The 19,681-nt window shown below is 56.5% G+C and overlaps 1 protein-coding gene across 1 annotated transcript; it reads right to left on the bottom strand.

Annotated features, from left to right (window-relative positions):
- Window positions 1-263: 263 nt before the first annotated feature.
- Window positions 264-17,716, bottom strand: LOC309808825 (uncharacterized protein; the record flags this gene model as incomplete). The annotated part of the gene is made up of 5 exons (XM_082629399.1): window positions 264-996; window positions 1,270-1,348; window positions 1,895-1,975; window positions 17,205-17,645; window positions 17,688-17,716. The coding sequence occupies 5 exons, from the start codon at window positions 17,714-17,716 to the stop codon at window positions 958-960; spliced, it is 669 nt and encodes a 222-aa protein (XP_082485525.1). The 3' UTR covers window positions 264-957.
- Window positions 17,717-19,681: the final 1,965 nt, after the last annotated feature.

Below are 19,681 nucleotides of genomic sequence, written 5' to 3'. Positions count from 1 at the left end.
CACAGCTCCCGAAAGCCCAAATGTTCCCCAAGTCGACACATTTCCTTTGTTAGCAGGAAAAAATACGCAAATGCTTGCTTTTACACTTTAGCACACGGAGCTGACTGCCAGGTCTGTTGGGTGGGAGCCACCAAGGACTGGGGACTCTTTTTCCGAGAGTGACTAGGGGTGGGGTCGGGGAGCACATGGGAGACCTGAATCCCAAAGCCAGCCAGGCTAGCCCTCTGCATTTCTTTGTCCTAACACAGGCTTCTGTCCACCAGCATCCCCCATCGGCCCCTATACAGAAGAGAACACCATCTGTTCATCAAGAGCCCCACGCCGCAGACACACGGCGCGTAGTTAGAGCTCAACGATGAAGCTGGAGGAGAGGCAGGGATCTCCCAGTTGTGTCCGGCCTGGTGGGATTCTAGAGAAGCTATTTCTTTAGGAAGCGTCCCTTTCTTTAGACAGACTGGGGCATTTCCAGTGGCTGGCCACAGTGCCCCGAAAAGGTGGACTCAGATGGACTTGGGCATCAAGGAAGGTTCTGTGGGGGGCTCACGGGCTGTTCTTCCGTGTTTCGAACATACAAATCAAGTTGGGGGCAGGCCACCAGTAGTGCAGGGCCGACCAGAAGGCACGTCAACAAAGTGTCCCCTCCCTAACCCCTGCAGCCCCTTCTACAAAAGGAAGACCAAAAGGAAGATGTCCAGGGAAGCCTCATCTACAAGGTGGAGGAGCAACATTCCTCGGTGCAAGTGTCCTGGCCGCGGCTGCAGCGGGAGGACCACACCATGCCACCCCCTGGCTGGGTGTCATGATGAAATTTGGACATTATACCAGAAGCCAAAGGGTCACTCCATCAAACCCTTAAGAAAAGGATGAGGGACGAAGCGTGTGTGCCCTCGAAGCCCCAATCTTCTTCTGGTGCTCCAGTCTTCAAAACTTACACAAGCTGCCTCTTACATGTCTCCTTCAGTTGTCACCTTGGGACAAGGACCTCTGAGCACCTGACTGAGGAAACAGAAAGGCCCCTGCCACAATCATCCTACTGAACCCTCTCCCCTCCCCTCAAAAAGGGCCAGCAGCCTCCTTCCCTTGAAAGGGCTTTTCTTTAGAAAGGGCGGCCTGGACTTAGCATGAGAGGGGAATGCACTTTAGAGACACCTGGGACCATGGGGTGCTTTCAAAGCCTCTCCCCGCCCTTCCAGGTCTTGACTGGTGGGGTTTTCAACATTAACGCCGCACAGATAAATAACACCCAGTGTCAGGATGAAGTGTTCTTACGTGCACAGGGTCAGATGGAGGGTTGAGGCCCCGCGCGTGGTCCGGTGTCACGGGAGTGGAGGCGGGGCGGGGCGGGGGGCTGGCCGTGAAGAAACAAGAGGAGGAGGGGCAAGGCTCAGTACTGGATCCTGCTGACTACACCCACCCACACACACCCACACCCACACCCACACCCACACACACACACTTATAAACTTTAGCTGCCCCATGAACTTTTTGTGAACTGTTTAAAAGTGGAGGTCTGTTGAACAAACAGCGGCGCCACTGCCAGCCATAATTTCATTGCAACGAGCTAAAGACTTTTAACTCTTCAGGTTCCGGGCCAAAGATGGACCTGAGCGGAAAGGGCCAAGGAGCCGGGGGCCCTGCCTGGCGTGAGGCCCTTCTCCAGAGTGACAGCCCAAATCCTGGGCAGGAACACCCTCATCCTGGGCAAAGGCCATACTGCGTACACCCCACCATCACTGAAGAACGGGCCCACCCCCCATCTCTCTGGGATGTAGAACTAAACTAACTAAGGGGATCGTGGGCGCAAGGGACACAGAGATAGGGTCAGAGACACCGCCACGCTCACCCCATTCCTCTTCTAGAAGCGGCTATTGAAATAGTTGGGGGTCTTTCTTACTTTCTTCTTCTTCTTTTTTTTTTAACCTCCAAGGAAAAGTTCTTCAAAAGTGACTTCCCTGACCCTTGGCTGTGGGTCATGCTGCAGGGTGCAAATGACGTGATTTAGATGACAGACAGAGCAGGCGCTTTGCTGCTGTATATAAGAGGCTCATCTGCCCTTATTTCTCAACGACCCCCCCCCTTTTCTTCCACAGGTGGGTGATGCTTCTGGAGTGCCAAGATGTGTGAAGTCAGTCATGAAAAGCACTTTACAAGCACCAACCTGTTTCCAGTGGGAGCTGCTAAGCTATACCCTGGCTCTGGGTTTTAACCCTTTTTTCCAGCAGTGGAGAGAAGGGGGCAAGGATGTGGGACAGGGATGAAGAGGGAAGGTGGCCAAGAGAAGGGGTCAGCCGGGGAGACGGAAGAGCGTCTGGTTTCTGAAGAACAGACCAGGAATTGTGGTGGCTGCCCGCTGAACACCCAGTTCTGGGAGAGACCCGGCTTGCAAAACGCAGACTTGCCGCGTGGTCTCCGGCTTTCGGTCTGGCCCTAGGGGCAAGCACAGGAGAGCTTGAGTCTCCCTCGACAGACTTGGGCAGTCATCTGGTCCGGGAGCCAAGAGTTATGATTAGCATCCGAGCTTGGCCTGGACGCTGGGGAGAAGAGCCTGATTGGCAGAAAGAGGTCAGAGGGACCAAGATTAGGAGCTGTCCCCCCAACCTCGGCATCCCTGAGCGAGGGCACTTTGGCCCTCTGTGAAAAGACACGAGGGGGCACACGGGTCCCCAGCTGCACCCACCACCGTTCTGCCGATTCCTGCCATGAAGACACCATTATGGAATGAGGAGAAGGAGAGAACGTTTGTTTTGTTTTTTTTCTTTAAAGGCGACTTCCCTTGGCAGGCAACAAACAGGCTGCAAAGGAAGGAGCAGTGGCCGTGAGAGGCTGGCGTGAGCGCAGGGAGGAAGGCAGCACCAGGCCACTCCTGCCACCTCTCCTTTCTCTCCACCCCAGCTCCTCCTGGCACCGGGCCACTTTCCACTGCCTCCGCCCTTGAGGCGCTGATGGGTTGGTTCAAGTCTGCACAGCACGCTTGTCAAGTGACAGCGACGGAATGGGAAGCAGTGCCACCAAACCATCCCAACCCCACTCCAATACGAACGGTGCCCCTTCCTAGGGCCTCACTCTCTAGGCACCCCATGCCGCCTCAGGCACTTATCCAGTTAGTGACCAAGAAGACCTGGACGGGTTTTGGGGAGCTTCCGGCTCAGAAGGCCGGGCAGACGGCAGGGCTCCCAGCCAGCATGCCATGTGCCACGGTCCTCCGTAGGCTGGGGACCTCTTCGGGGAAGGGGTGTCTCTCGCTGCACCGGCATGGCTGGTTCTCTGTGGAGGACGCGCGCGCGCGCGCGCGCGCGCAGTCACCACAGCCTCCCAGCTCCCACTCTCATCCACGGCGTGTCTCTGGGCAGGTGGCCAGACCTCTTCAACTCTGGCCCCCTCATCTGCAAATATTTGGCACCGTGTTTTCCAGAGGATTAAACTGCACTATGGACTTGAGTTCTGCCTGGCAATAGCTGGTGCAGGCCACATCTAACCCATTAAACAGCATCTGACTCCACTAAACATTCTACGTAACAAACAAACCCCAGAATGGCTACATAGTTTCCTTGCGGCAGAGGGAAGGCTGAGGCAGGGACACAGAGGGGGCCAGGGAGGGGTGACCTTCTGCAGAGTGTGTGGCTTTCATGGAAGCCCAAAGCTCATGGCGTGGGAGCCCTTCCTGGGACTGCTCCAAGCGCAGACTGAGTCACACACAGACACTTCTCTACTTGTGTCAAGGAAGGGAGGGAAGAAGAAGTTCCTATTTTAGCACTGGGGGCCGCGAGGAGGTGGGAGATGAGAAAAAGCGGTCCAGGGTGTGCAGTGTTGGGGCAAGTCCTCCTGGGATGTTTTCCCCAGTATGTGTAGCAGTGGGGAGAAGGGAACCCCAAGGATGCCCCCAGGTCGGGGCGAGGGTCGCAGGCTTCCTGGGGTGTGGCTGAAGGAGGTCGCCCGACGGGTCCTGCAGCCGGGCATGGGTGCTGGGGGGGAGTGAGGGGTGGAAGGAGTGATCCAGCCTGCCCAGGCGCTGTCTCTTGGCACACTCCAAGTCATGGCTGTCACCGCCTCCAGAGGCGTCCCCACTCACGACCCAAGTTTTGCATTAGTAACAGAGCTGCGGAGCAGGAGTGCGGGTGTGACGGGGTGGGGGACGGGAAACTCACGCGGCTGGCCCTGACCTTTTGAGCAACCAGAACCTTCCCTGCCTCCTCCCAGGGCGCCAGGATAGCGCCGCGAGCCACTCGGGTCAGTCGGGAGTGAACTTGGCCCGCAGCGGCAGCGGCGGCGGCGAGTGGGGGAGGGGCGCCCCCTCCCCCGCCTCAGCCCCGAGCACGGATCGGTTGGCAGCAAAGGGATTTCTCTCCCACCACACACACCCGCGCTGCCGCAGGCTCCGCGCCTCTCCTACGCCAGGTCCCCGCGCGGGGCCGCCCCCCCCACACGCACCCCCCGCCCGACCTTCCAGGACCCCCGGCTCTCTCGGCCAGCCCCCGACCCCAGCTCACCCCGCCCGCGCGCTCCTCTGGGCTCCCCCTTCCCAGGCGCCTGCCGCTGAATCTCTGACAAAAAGCAACTTTGGGGGGGCGCACGGAGAACCCAGGATGTGCGGCGGCGCGCCCCAGGGGAGTGGGCACTGACTGGAGACCGCTCCGGCCCATCGTCCTGCGCTCCCTTCGGCCAGTCTGGAGTGTTCTCTCCGTGGAAGCCTCCCCCACCTTCCCCGATTCAAAGATGCAAGCCAGGTGTAGCCAACTGTAAAAGGGGGCTCGGGGGCTTGGGGAGGGGGGCACCAGCAAGGATCGACCGGGAGAGCCGCTGCCAAACCGGGGCTGCCCGCCACACACCCCCTTTCCCAAAAACAGAGCCGTGGCCCCCCGTCAGCTCTTGGACCAACCTCAGACACTTCCCCTTCCCCCCGCCAACCCCCCCTCCCGACGCCAGGCCTCGGCTTTTTGTTCCTTTCACTTTCTTTCACGGTTGTGCCACACACAACCACGCGTGTATGCAAGAGGGGGCCCCATTTGGAAGCTGGTGTCCCTCAACAGGAGGCAGCAGCCCAGGACAGGAAACCTCGGTTGAAAGCAATCAATCAACCTGACTCCTCTCCTCCCCGCCCACCCACCCTCCACACCCCCTCGGGTCTGGTCCCTACAGGCTGGGTTCCCACTTGGAGTCTACACAACCTGGAGGCAGATCCAGAATAAACGATCCATAGACCACGACTCTAGAGGGGGTGTCACTGCACTGCAGCCTCCATCGGGGCTTTGTAGAAATAAAGTGAACTCACTGCAAACTCCTCCCCCCACAAGGAACAAGCTAGACCAGAAAGCTATTAACGACACCTATCATTAGTACACACAGGAAGCACAAAGGAACTTTTTACGAATAAAAGATGCATAAAACACAGGGTCCTGTGACCTGCACCCGGCTTCCCTGCTGATTGTGTGCAGCCTGGGAGTCCTGGGAAGGGCTGGGGATGAGGGTCAGAGGAGGACAGGGGCTCCCACTTTCTTTACGAGGAACAATAGGAACCCCACGTCTGTTCATCTTGGAACCCGGAACACCCCAAACAAAGCTGTGGGAAAACTGCGGTAGGCGTGGGGGCCCGTGAATTTTTCTAGCTGTTCAGAGCTTAATTACTCCTCCTTGACCCGTGGGACCAGACACGACACCACCAAGGTTAAAATGCCCCAAACAGCGCCCAGCAGATGTGAGTGAGCTGGCAGACGCGCAAATGAGACCTGCCTCGGAGCACGATAACAAGTGACTCATACGTTGCATATCGTTGAAAGAAAATTATTTTTCTCTAATTTGCATTTGCTTCGGGGGAAAAAAAAGCCAACTAGAGTCCCTCTTCACAAGCACGAGTCTAATCCTGGAAATGCAGCCCGGCTGCTTTAAGAGAGCTGGAAGGAGGGAAAGACTGCCAGCGCTTTGGCGTTGCAGGCTTGTTTATCTTTCCGCCTTTCCTCCAAGGCGAAACTCGTTTTGCAAGCAACATTCCTACAGAAAATGGCACACGTCCTAAAAAGAGACCAATTTATAGAACTGGCACCGAAGTTCATGTATCATTCCAGAAGCATCTCCCAGCTCCCCACTAGGGAACCCAACTAGATGTAGAAGTCCACATTATAACTCAGAGAGTAGATGTGGGGGCAGGGGGGAGCGGAGGTGGACCCGTAATTTGCAGATATCCTGCAAGCTGTACACTCAGGGGCCGAAGTCACACAGAAGGGCAGGATATAGAATTAAGTCAGCTCTAAATGATCCTCCAAAGCCCGGGGGCCAGGGCTGCGGAAGCCTTCAACCTTGAGGTTGGGGGGAGTGGTGCTTACACCCAGCTTGCCCCAGGACAGCCCAGGGGCAGGCCCAGCTTCTGGACCATCCTGAGGACCATCCTGAGCCCGCCAGCTTGGACCGGCCCAGCGGGGTATTGCTGCCACCCACCAACTGTTCTCCCTCCCACCCTGGCGCCTCCCCGCAGTGCCTGGCAGAGGACCAGGAACTCAGAGAAGGCCGGGCTGTGGGCATCTCGTTGATTAAGTCACAGAGTGGGTGGCGCTGTGGGCAGACCTCAAGACAGCACCGCTGGTCCTGCAGCTGAAAGGCAAGTGCGCTCTTAAAAACCGGGAAGGCAAAGGGAGGCGGGTGATCAAAAGCCGACTTGCACCCCTCCCCACCCCCATTCACCCCCCTTCGGGTCCTGAACCTACACACTTGTGTTTCCAATCCAGGAAACGGGGCCGAGGGCATAGAACACAGCGGCCGCCTGTCTCTTGAACTTGTCTGAATAACAGGGCCATTTCAGAGGAAGAACAACGGCCTTCAGAGCCTCTGCAATTTCCAGAAAGCCTTCAGTTAATACATTCTTTCCAACAGGCTTGCTTTAGGGTGGAAAGTTACTTTCCCAAATCTTAACAACCCGGTCACAAGCCACTGAGGCCCCAGGTCAACAGATCCCGGCCAAACCCCTCCAGACAGTTGACACTCATGACCCCGCAGGCCTTCTCCTGCCACCTCTGCCTAACAAGTTCCCTAATCCACAACACACCAACCAGCGCGCACGTCCACCACGATCCCAGGAGCCAGAAAGATGCGTGTCGCGGGGTGCGGGGGTGCGGGTGCCGCCGCCGGAGGGCTCTCTCGCAGCGCATCCGAGGGCTCCCGGGCCAGCAAGGGGCGGCCACCTCTGCAGCTCTCCGCGGGCCTGCACGGTGCGCGCACTGTGTGGGCGCCGAGGAGGCACAGCGCTGCTCCTGCATCAACAGCTGTCACATTATTTGCACTCGCTGTAAACAGCCTTCACACTCCCCCCTCACCACACAGTTAAAGCCGGACTAACAATCCAGTTAGAGATCAAACCAACAACAGCAGCATTGTGTCTGCCTTCGCACCAAGCCCGGCAGCTGGCAGGTTTCTCCGGAACAAGAGACCCCCCTCCCCCCACCCTTCCAGGCTCCAGCCAAGGCTAGCCTAGGCAGCAATGCGTGTGTCGCTGCTGATTGTTAAAGCAAGAGAACACAGCCATTTCGCGCAGAGTTCTGTGGGGTTCATCAGCTCTCTCCCAGAGTTTCCTCCTCTCAGGCCCCCTCCCCCATTTCCTCAGCTGGGAATAAAGGTTGTTCAGACTCCCACGGTGGGTTTCTCTGCTCAGCAAAGCGTGGGTCGGCCTGCCCCGGCCAAGCCTGGGGTCCTGCAGCCCTCTCTACCGTGGTCCCAGAGGCTAGGCAGCTTGGCACTTTCTGCAGCCCAAAGCCTCGTGTTTCGGAAAACCGTCCAACTCCCTGAATCCTTCCTGGTCGCCCCACTGATCAAAATGTCTCCTTTTATGATTTTTGGTTAAGTCGAACATTTCCATCATCGTCATTATTAGCGCAAATTACACGCCTAATCGGTCCTTAAATAGATTTTAATTAAATAATCATACAAGGCTCATTTTATGACTTAAGAAAGGCATTAGTTTTCCTTATAAACTTTCCACCAGGATATAGAATAATGATAGCAGACAAATACTTATTCTTTGAAAAGCACCAATAACTGATGGGCAGAGTATTGGGAAAGCAGACCCTGCTTCAAACCTTCTGGAATCCAAGTGGAGACTAGACAGACCACATCTGCACAACTTTCCTCCGGAGAAGGGAGAGGGGATTTCTTCCTCCAAAGCATTACTTTTGTCTTCTCTTTGGGGCCAGGAGAAAGGAACCCCAAATGTTCCTTTTCCTTGCCCATCTGAAGAGATTTCTCCAGCTTAGAAGTCTCTTCTAGAGACCACTCCTCGCCACCCCCATCTGTTTTCCACCCCTCAGTCTGCTGAGAGCCGTGGTGGAAAGCAGGCAGGCTGTGCTTGTTAAATGCTCTGTAAAATGCTGTTAATAAAATAATAAATACAAAGGATGGAGGCTGCTGGTTCCATGGGTGTTTTGACTGGAAATGCCTTGGCACTTGTCATGTGTTTACGGGAGGGCAAACAACTCTAGGAATTACATAGTTTGGACATTTCTGTACTTCATTTATTCTTTCCTAAGTGACGTAGGCCTAGAGCTATGTCAAGTTTGCATTTGTACAGAACTGTTAAATGCCTAAGAGTTTCTCCAATTAAACCAAGTTTTAAATCAGACCCAAGGCTGGAACGTACTCTCGGCCTCGCCCCACTCCACCCCTCTGCCTCTGTGGCTGGAGAAAACAAACAGACCCTCAACAAGATCCCCTGTCCTTGCTCTCCCCACCTTCACCACCCCCACCCGCGGGGGGGCACCTAGGGCAAAGGTTAAGGTGTCTTCAGATTACAGGCAAGGCCCTGGCTACACACACTGGAAAGCACTGCAGTTGGGCGCATCCTGGGCACACTCGAACCTCTAAAATAGTGAGCTAAGATCGGGGGAAAACTGCTGGCCTGGTAAAACCCACTGTTCACAAAACAATGTCAGCAAAGACTGGAAGGCATTCTTTAGAGAGGTACCAGGGACTCATGCCTACTGAAGCTCTTTCAGCACAAAGGCTTTTAGGGGAAGAAGGGAAAAGGGGGGTGGGGGGGAGGAGAGAAAGGGAGGGCTCCTGTTTCAGAGCAGGCATCCCCAGAGAGTCAAGAACCAAGTGTAGCTTCAATCAAACGCTGACTTCCCCTCTGGGAGTCTAGTAGGAAACCTGATCACAGTAGCTTACTACCGGCCTGGATCCATACAGGTCTGGTTTTCTTCTCATGCTAGTAAATTTTTTAAAATACATATCCATAGAAAAGAAGCAATCCCTGACAGACTTTTACTGAAAACCACACTGAGACCTCATAACATCCGGACTTAATCCCTATCAGACAAACCACAGCACCTCTGGCCTCTGCAGCGGGCCAGACCCTTTCACCTCTTCCCACAAGGTCTCTCCCCTCCAGCCGCTGCTGTTCCCTCCCCCCAAAAGAATGACGGGAGGACTTGCCAAAGAGCACCTAGATACCGGTTCTGGAATCAATTCCTAACCATATAAATGATCCCACTTAGGGGGAGAAAAAAAAATCCCAGCCTTTTCATATGGATTCCTTTAAAGCCCAGAATGCAAAGAACTGTAACAAAGGGAAAGAAAGAGGAACCCACGGAGGCAGACCTGGAGGAATAGCCTCAGGAATACCCTTGGAGGGGAGCTTAACCTGCAGGTTGGTCCCCAGACACTGGCCTACGCAGGTCTTGGCGGGGGGGGGGGGGGGCGGGGGCGGCGGGCATCTCAGGGGCAGCAGGGAACGGAGAAGCAACCTATAGGAATCTGACCAGTCATTCAAAGCAATTACTAATCCTCCGGGCCTACTATGTGCCAAGTATTCTTTGATCCTAAAGGTGGAAAATTATACCCAGTTTTACAAATGAAGAAACTTACTGAGGCTCAGAGGCCATAAATAACCTGTCCCCAAGGTCACACAGCTAGTAAAAATGGGCCACGGTCAAACTCAGTCCTGGAGTTGCGGAGAGGAGCCAATTATCGGTCAAATTGTGCCATCCAGAATCCCCAAGAAGTTCGGAAGGCTTCCTTAGCCCTTGTACTCCAATACAGAGTAAAAGGATAGCACTTAACACCTATGAAATTCGGTCCACAAGGAGCCCGCATCCTAGTTTCTCCTACATCCAGAAATCTCTTGGTCCATGTGAAGTCTTTTGAAATTTCTGCCAACATCCTACCCATCTCCCTACACTGGAACACCCTGGTGTGAGGCCAGGGATTCCCAACAAGGCTCCACTTTCCCCTCCTCCAGAAGCCCAGAACAGGCAGTGGGAGGTGGGTGCTACTCTTAGGTCTCTGGAAAAAGTGCTGACACCTGGAACTACAAGAAGGCTTGCCACACTAGTTTTGCCACATAAAGCAATCAATCAAATTATCTAGACAGAGCAAAAGCCCTTTGGAAAGACTGCCTACATCTACCTTTCCTAGGACTTTAATGAAAAACCCAAAGTGGGCTGGGGAGGCAACTGAGGGGGAAGCGGCTTGCAAGATGCTGGACCCTCCTGGACTCCTGGGGGTCCCCACAAAAAGCCAAGTCCCGAGACAAGCCGGAGGTTGGGGTTCTCTCTCCTCTCCCCAACTTCTCATCCCAGCAGCGCAGGGTCAGCGCTCAACATCCCCTCCCCACCCCATCTTCAATTTCCTGCTCTGTCCCGGGCTTTCAGAAGCTCCGGGAACCATCCACACCCGATGCCACAGACGCCACAGGCTCCACGACCCAGGGCCGTCTCCAGCTCAGCTCGGTGGCAAGGGGAACGGGCAGGAGCGCCGGACACTCAGCCGCCCCTGCGGCTTCCCGGCCCCGGGCGGGTGGCTCCTCCAGTGGCCGAGGCTCCGGATGCGTGAAATGGCTCCAGGAGCGCCTGGGGCAGGCCAGGGCCTACGCAGCGGGAGGGACCGAGGCGATGGCGGAGCCGGGTCCTCATCTCTCTAGTCAGCCAAACACGCCCCGGCGGCCCGGCAGCCCCTGGCTTGCAGCCAGTGGCTTTCTCTCTTTTTTAAACCTTCCGGCCTTGCCGATTGGGACAGGATTTCCAGCCCCCGCCTTCCCTCCTCCACACCCTCCGTGCAGGCCCTTCCAACCTCCAGGGAGGTGACCCCCGCCCCCGGGCACCGTGAGTCCCTGGCCCCGCCAGACCCTCCCCCGCCCCCGCCACTTGGGCCACCTGGAACGAGCCGCTTCCCAAAGCGATCGGCGTCCGGCCGAGTCTGGGGCTGCTGCTGCGTCCGGGGAGGAACTCCCGCAGCCTCCAAAGGTCCAGGCCTGCCCGCAGCGGCATGCAGAACCGCCCCCTACTCGCGCTCTCTTCGAAAGACCAGACGCGGGGGGGAGGGGGGGCGGGGAAAGTTTAAGGCCTGTCTTTAAAAAAAACATTTAACTCTTCAGATGCAAGAATTTGGGTGCCCTTGGCACGGTTATGAGCGCTAGGGTAGAACAATAGAAATGGGGGGTGCCGGAAATGGTGCAGGAAGACCCCTATAACCCTATAAACCTCTCCTCCCCCCTCGCAGTTACTATTAGCATTAAAAGATCCCAGTGCCTTCAATGCAATAATGCCTGTTTATAACTTTTCCCTGCTGGGTCCCCATACCCTAAACAGGCCCCCTCCTCACGTTTTGCAATCACCAGGGCAAAGATCGCTCCCAAATCTGTGACCTCCCGGAGCTCTTGGGCCTCTCACCTGCTCTGCCCCTGGCACCCTGACCTCACTCACCCTCTTCCCCCACAGTAGTTCCTCTGGTTTGCACCTAGACAATAAATTTAGTTTCATTTAGCTTCCGGTCTTTAATTTTAGCAGGTCTCCTTTTTGCATGCAAATCAATATGACAATAACCATCTAAAAGCTCGCCCAGCCCCGGGCCAATGTAAATAGATCATTGTCCGCCTTCCACAAAATAACACCGGGAGTCTGTGATGCATAACGAGATTATACTGGAAACTGTCTTTTAGATCAAATTCTATTTAATGCTGTCAGGATCTTCTCCTAGCGGACTTCCCCGCTAGTCTAATCACGGGGCGCCGGAGCCCATGGGTGCCGAGGGGCGATGACTGGCCGGGGAGACATGGTTCTAAGAAATAACAAAGTGCGGGGACGCCCCCCCCCCAATTCCAATACCCTCGACTAGAGGCCGGCGGAAATGAGCCTGCGCTGGGAAAGGGGGCCTGCTACAGAAACGTTGCGGGGGCGGGAAAAGCTCGTTGGTTAATTCCCATCCAACAGAAAGTCAGCTATCCCTTCCGGAGGAACACATGGGGGGCAACCAGCGAAAGCCGACGGGCCGGGCTGGAGGTTGGGAGACGTCCCCGGCCAAGTGCTCGGGGCACAGGCGGCTTGGCTGCCACGGGGGTGGCCTGAGAAGACCTTCCACTCCTGCCCCGGCCGCTTCTCAAGCCAGCGCCACCATCTAGGCCCCGGCAGCGCAGCCAGCCTTGCAAACAGACGGAATCCTGCCGGCCGTTCACTCGGGCGAGGCAGCCTGCTAATCCTCCCTACGCTGGCCGTCCCCGCACGGTCTCCTGGGGGGGGGGGGCGGAGGGAAAGTAAGCATACCTCCCCTTGATTCCGCCCAGAGGCCGAGCTTCGCACTTCTTTCGGTTCAGTCTCTCTCAGTTCACTAGGCCCTGCGCCACCTTAGCAAACAGGGCTTAGAGGAGCGCAACATCCCTTGCTTCCGACCCAGAATGCAAAGCTACTCCTCTTTTTCCTCCACCATCCATCCTCTCAGGGTCCAGAACTCAAAAATCTTTCAGAAATCCTCCTACCTGCTCAAGACATACTCTCTTCCCCACTCTAGATGGGAAGAAACTATAACCAGAAGCAATCTTAGTAACCAAGGGCCATCCACCCTTAGCTAGGCACCGTCGCCCTCACTTTCCCTCTAGCCGAAGACACAGTATTTCCCAGTGAATGAGTGTGCGAATGTGGTTGTGTGGCCCACACTTCCGTGCCCTGCTGTGTCTCACCGGGCAGGAAAATCTTCATCAGGCACTGAGGAGTTTTTGTCGTTCAGCCTGTGTATCTAAGCATGGATGTATGCATGTGAATGCTTTTTGTGTTTCCAAGTGACCCTCTTCACACCTTTAAATGGGCTTTTGTCTCTCGAACGAACTTACAGAAATTCTGCTCCAGTTTCCAGCTCAACAAAGTCTGGGATTTTCTCCTAGAATCTCGCTCTACGTCTCAGTATTTGCATACCCATGTTTACATTCCTCGCGGCCAGTTCTTTCTCTCTTCTCTATCTCTTGTTCCATGTGGGCACCAGAGCCCAAGTGTCTTGATTTGTCTCAGCACATGTCATTCAGGCGCACATCTTAATCTGTGCATTCCTGTCTAACACGTACACCTCCCCACGACTTACATTCTTGCTTTGCCTATAATGGGGCTCGTTCCCAGACCAATATGGGTTTGCAGTTTAATGTAACTAGAGGATCCCCTAAGACTACAAACCCTAAAAGGAAGAGGAGGGGGAAGGAGAGAGGAGTGTGACTAATGATTCATTTCTCTATAGGGTAACCCACCTGCCTCAGGGGTCTACCTCAGGGAAAGAACGAGACCAATGCCTGCAGAGTTGTATTAAATTTTTAGACCCATTCAATGTTGACCCCATGGATGTGTATACAAATGATTGATCTTGTACACATCGCTGTCCAACTCCTGTTTGGAGGCTGCCTCCCTGCACATATCTTATTTGAACTCTCCACAAGTTCATGGTTAAAAGTGTTTTTATTTCCATAGACAACTCAAGGACCCCTTTGCTCTCTCCGACGCATACCTGTACGCACTGGACAGGCATTTCAGGCTTGGGTCTTTGGTAGGCAACACTCTCGGTCAGAGGCCCCACTGACTAAAGCTCTGAGCAGACCTTCACATACTGGGCCGCTGGGAACGGTAAGGTCTAACCTCTGCATCTCCCCAACTCAGTTCCTTAAGTGAGGGTGCCCACTGTGTGTGTTCACACCTTCCCCATTGAGAAGTATCGCGTCAAATTAGATCACCTAGCAGCTGCGTTTGGTTCGTCGAAGAATCGAGCCCAATGTACCAGGATGTGAGATTGCATACACAGAAGAGAAAGGAAAACCCTAAGCCCAGACTCCCGCCTCCTCTCCCCAGGGGGCTACTTTGCCTCCAGGAATTTCTACTACACTCCCCACCCCCACTCTCCCTATCGTCTTTAAAGGGTTAAGAGAAACCCTCGCAGCCTTCCCTCCACCCTGGTCGCTGGGCCCGAAGGCTCGCTCGCTCACGGGGGTCTGCCGCCGCCTCCGCGGCCCGCCCCCCCCTTCCCGTCCTTCAGCCGGGAGGGAGCCTGCATGCCTGTCTAGACCCATCTATCACAGGCACACCAACAACACCCACGAGAGCGCGGAGACCCTACCCAGGTCCCCCTGCCCGCACGGTTCCCGGTGGACAGAACGCTGGAGCGTGACCGCGCCTGCAGGGTCGGGGTGGGACTCTACGGGCTCGGGCTGCCCCGAGGGCACAGCGGGTCCGCCCCGGCCCCGGCCCACAGCGCTCCCGCCAGCCCGGCTGCCGGGGCACAGTCACAGCTCTGCGCGCTGGGCAGTCCGATTTTTATCTTGTCTAATCCCAAACTGGGCGGGGAGCAGCAGCCAGGCAGCGACGCGAGCGGGAGCGAGTTAAAGACACAGTCGAGGCGACCGAGAGCAGGAAGAAAGAGCGGGCTGCGCGGGCCTCGAGGCGCCGCACGCAACGCGCCGCCCGGCCAAGCTACACTCACCTCCCGCTCGCCCCTCGCCGCCCATCCCTCCCCACTTCCCAGAGGCGCTCTCCGCAGCCCGGGCCGCGGGGTCCCGGCCTGTGTGGGAGGCACAGGCCCGGCCGGCCCTGCAAAGGGCTGGAGAGAATCGCTAATGAGCTGTGCGGCCCATTGGTCCGGAGAACACTTCCTAATTAACTCTCAGTCACCTACTGGTGACAGTGCCTCAAAGGACAGCGCTGGGGCCGTCCGAGCCCCAACCCCGACCTGCCCGCGGAGCGCCTGGCGCCCGAACCCCGCGCCCCCCCCCAACTACCCCAGGCAATCCCGGTGAGTGGCGGCGTAAACCCGCACACTAAAGGCCAGCCTCGGATTAAACCTGGACGGCATATTAATCACCGCCATCTCCCCGCTTCCTCCTCGCGGTGAAATCATGCCCAAAATAAACACGGGAACCGACACTGCAAGGCCCAGACCAGATTAACGGGTCGGGGGTGGAGTGGGAAGGGTCGAGAAGCAAATGTGTTTTCCAAGTGCCCACGTACAGGAGTCTCGGAGGCCGACAATTAAAATGCCTTCCACACAAGCAATTCTGTTGGCCAAACCGAATCCAACACCTCCTAAGGATTGATTTCGGCCCGCGGTGTCCGTTTCCAGTGCCACAGCAAGTGTCACATGGCTACAAATACCCAAGTCTGTCTGCGTTCACCACCCACCACCTTCTGGGGTGGGCCATTTCCTCCTCGTTTTTATTCCTAAGTCATTTTAAGGATTTTTCTCCAGAGACTACCCCTAGAAGCAAATACCACTACCCCTCCTCTGGCCTCCTCTCAAAAAAGAAACAAACAAACAAACCAAAAAAACAGCTAAAACCCTGAGCTGTCTACTCTAGACACAAGAGGCTGTACGAATACCTATTTGAAGCGCGCTGGTTTCTTTTTTTAAGGTTTGCTTTTAAATACACATAACCCTCCCCCCTCCTTCGCTCTTCCATCCCCGCAACCCCCCAACCCTTTAGACGCCGGCGGCGCGCGCCCTCGCGCGCGGGCACTCACAGCCTCTAGCTGGAGATCGCGAACTTTCTGGAAAAGATTCATTAACTGCAAATTAAGCCTCGCCCCGGCTTCGGCCTACACGCGGCCAGGCTCAGCCGTCTCAGGGACCCGGGGACGTGCCCACTCAAGAGTGCAGGCGGCGGGAAGCCCGCCGGGACCACGCGTGCCTCGAGCCGCCCTACTCCGCACACGGCGCCCCGGGGCTTGCTTGGTAAACAGCAGGAGCACGTCGCCGCCGCCCCGAGCCCCCTAGTTGGCGGAGGCTCTGCAGCGCAGCCGCCCGCCTGCTCCGAGCGCGGGCCCCAAGGCGCAGCGGCGCCTCGCCCTCCACGCCTCGGCCGAGGATCGCGCCCGGGTGCGCAAGTTCCTCTTCGCCCTCAGCCTCTGCGCCGCACGCCCTCCGAGTGGGACCAACTTCCTCCGGCCGCAGACTCGCACACGCCCTACAGGGCTTTCCACCAGACTCCACGCTACCCAGAGGAGGACCCAGGTCTCGCCCCCCCGCCCGCCGCCGCCCCCGCCCCCGCACGATCTACCCCCACCCCTGGGGTCTCACAACTTAAAACCAACCCCACGACGTCGCGGGGAAGGTGGGGGTGGACCAGGGTGGCAGATTACAATTTTAAAAGAACATTTACAAAACAAAGCGTCTGACCTGACTGGCTGGCGGGCGGGCGGAGTCGGAACCCCTCGCTCTGCTCCATTTCCTAGTATTTTTGTTTTAATCCACGTGATTCACGCTTTGGAGCAAGCCAAAAAAAGCCAAAAAAAACCCCCCAAAACCGGGACTCCCCTCCCGAGTCGCGCGGCAGCGGCGGCAGGTCGAGCTCGGCTCGGCCCGGGGCGCCCGCCACACACACCCTCGCGCACGCACACGCCGTCGTTCCACGAGCAAGAACGAGCTGCCCCCGGAGAGGCGAGACGAGGCAGCGGCGGCTGGGGGTTTTTACAGTTCTTTCCCGAGTCGAAAAAGAAAGCAGACGGGAACCGGCCGCCCTCCCTTTCCTGCTAGCGAGCTAACGCCGAGCCGAGCTTCCCAACTTCCAGACCAGCTCACCCCCCCCGCCCCCCCCCACGCCCCACGTCGCGGCACTCAGCGACGACCGCGCTCCCGCGCACACAGGCACACACTGCCTGCAAACTTCCACTCCGCGAACTCCCTGCTCTCCTCCCAGCCCCGAGGGGGGCGGCAGCCCCCCCCCGCCGCGCCCCTCCCTCCCCGAAGCCCACGCCGGGCCGCTTAGGTTGGCTGCATTTTTAATAACTTACAGCTAGGAAATAAAAACGAAAGCGAGCAAAGCAGCCAAAGTGAAGCGCGAGGCACAAGCTTCGAGGGGTACGCGAGAGAGTCAGAGGAGCCACCCGCCGCTAGTCTGGGCCCCGAGGGAGGGGGCCGACTGCAGCCCGCCGCACGCACGCCCGCCAGCCCGCGCGGCCTACGCGGGGAAAGGTGTTCCGGGCACTGACCTGAAATCCCCAGCCGGGGAGTAAGCGGGGAGCCTGCGATCCGGCGCTTTGAAGTTTTCCCTGGAGCAGAGTCGAGGCGGCGAGGAGGAGCGACGGGAGGTGGGGTGGGTGGGGAGAGGTGTGCGGGGTTGGAGGAAAGTGGGGTGGCGACGTTGGCGATGGGAGAAGGGGCCGGGCTGGGCCGGGGAAGCGCGGCGAACTGCAAAGTTTGCCGTCCCCCGCTGCCCGCAACCCGCTCGCGGCGCCGCGCCCGCTCGCCTCCCCCGCCGTCTGCTGCCAGCCGGCTGCCCTCGGGGTCGGCCCCGCCGAGGGGTGGGCTCTGGGCCGGGTGGGGGCGGGGGCGGGGCGGGGCAGGGCGGGGCGGGCTCAAAGCTTCCTGGCAGGTGGCGACAGCCCCGCGCGATCCTCCGGGCTCCGGCGGCTGGGCCGGGCTCGGCCGGGCTCGGCCGGGCTCAGCAGCTGTCGCGTCGCCGCTGCTGCCGCCCGCGCTCGGGCAGGAGCCCGAGCGCCATGCTGACGATTAGCCGCGAGCGCCAGCTCGGGCTGGGTGTGTGAACGTGTGTGTGTGAGTGTGTTGGCCAAGTCTTCCCTGCGCGGCGACAGCGCGGCTGGGGCTCCCCGCCCGGCAGCTCGCGGGCTCCCCCTCCGCCGCCGCTGCCGCCTCGCTCCCGCTCTCGGTCGCGGTCTGGGCTCCGGCGCGTCTTCCCCGCTGCCGCCGAGCTCGGTTCGCGTTCAGCAAGGAGCGTAGCTCCGCCTCACCTCGCCGCTGGGAGCCCAGGCTCCGTCTGACGCCGCGCGCCGCGATCCCAACGCGTCCCCCCTCCCTGGTTCCCTCCTCTTCCTCCTCCCCCTCCCTCCGCCCTCTAGCTCGCCCTCCCTCCCAGCAGCCGCCTCCCCTCCCCCCGCAGGCGCAGCGCTCGGGCGACAGCCGCCTGCCCGACGCCTCCTCCAGCTCTCGCAAGTTTGAGCTCCCCCAGCCTCCGCTCACCCTCCGCTCACCCTCCGTTGCAGCGCCTGGGCGGTGGGGTGTCGGAGGGGTGATTCCCCAAGAAAGGTTTGCCCGAGTTTCCCCAGCCGTCATCGATTCCCGGCGCGTTTCGCCTAGCTGGGTCCGAACCCCAGACCACTTGGGTGGCGTCCCCCTCGCCCCGTGTCCTCCCCTCCCCCGCTTGGACCGAGTTGGCTGCGCACACCCCGCCCGGGCGCGCGTCCTGGGCGAGTGAGAGACCGACTTGGGCGGCGGCGGCGGCGCGGGCGGCCCGTTGATCCTGAGCCGAGGGGATGGGGGGCGGCGGGGGCGGCTCTCCCAGCCGCGCGCCGAGACCCGGAGAGTTACAGAGCAGGCGTACATTGGAGAGAGCTTTCCTATATAGGAGAGCCAAGAATTTGTTACTTCTTGAGGGGGGAGCATGAAGGTAGGGGACCCTATAATGAGAATCCTAGGATTGCTTCTAGATTTCTAACTTGGATAAATGACAGGACGGTACTCTTTGGTGGATACTAAAGGAACAGTAACAGCAGCAAAAGTCTAAGAATGGAACTTTAACATATCACAATGCCACCTTTAAAGTAAATTTGGCATTCTCCTCCTTTTTGAATAAAAGAAAATGCATTAATTCAAGACATACACATTCACACACCTGCTAATATCTGCTCTTCTGCAATCATGTGTTTTCTGTATAGTGTCTAAATATCTATTCCAGTTGAAGTAGTGCTTGAACACTTCAATATGCCTCTTTCCATCCAAAAAGAAAAACTGTCTATGACTGTTTCAACGTATTTTAAATATATGTATAATCATTGCCAACTTATCTGCTTTGCAGATTCTCGTTTCCTATACAATATTTAATATCTCCCTTTATTGAAAATGTCATTGCTCAGTATTATGATTGTTTTTCATTTTGATTATATGTCTGAATGTTAGAATTATTGATGAATCTCTTTATTAATGGAATAATCTCAGCACAATGTTAAATACACTTCTTCTCTACCATTATTATATGTTATTTTAACGATTTTCCATACAGTTACTTTAAATGGGATTTTCAGAGTTTTCAGGCTTTTTGAAGTCAGTGGGATAGGCTCCAGTGAGTAAAAGAAATGCTGAAGAACAACAATATGAATTAAACAAATTTAAGTAGTTAAGAAAGCACTAATCTAGTCATTGAGAAATATATACTAAGATTTACATAGTATGTATATATAAATCAATAGTTTCAAAATGAGATAATCTACTGAACAAAATATCTTAAAATGTGAATGAAAAGATGTTGTAAAATCGCTATATGATTAAAGTACAAAAATTTTTATAAGCTTGGAATATCAGTAATAAGTGCATTTTTGTCTGGGAGACAAGTTGTTATCTGGGAAACCTCAAGACATTTTGTAGATTATCGAAATCACTTTACTATCAATCTTGAGCATTTCTCCTATCAACTCTATCATTAGTATTGGAAATTAGCATGATGACTCTATTT

Source organism: Mesoplodon mirus (genome assembly GCF_964341445.2).
Source record: "Mesoplodon mirus genome assembly, chromosome: 7".
Lineage (NCBI taxonomy): Eukaryota > Metazoa > Chordata > Mammalia > Artiodactyla > Ziphiidae > Mesoplodon > Mesoplodon mirus.
The sequence above is the reverse complement of the archived record's forward strand: the minus strand, read 5'-3'. Positions and strand labels throughout refer to the sequence as shown.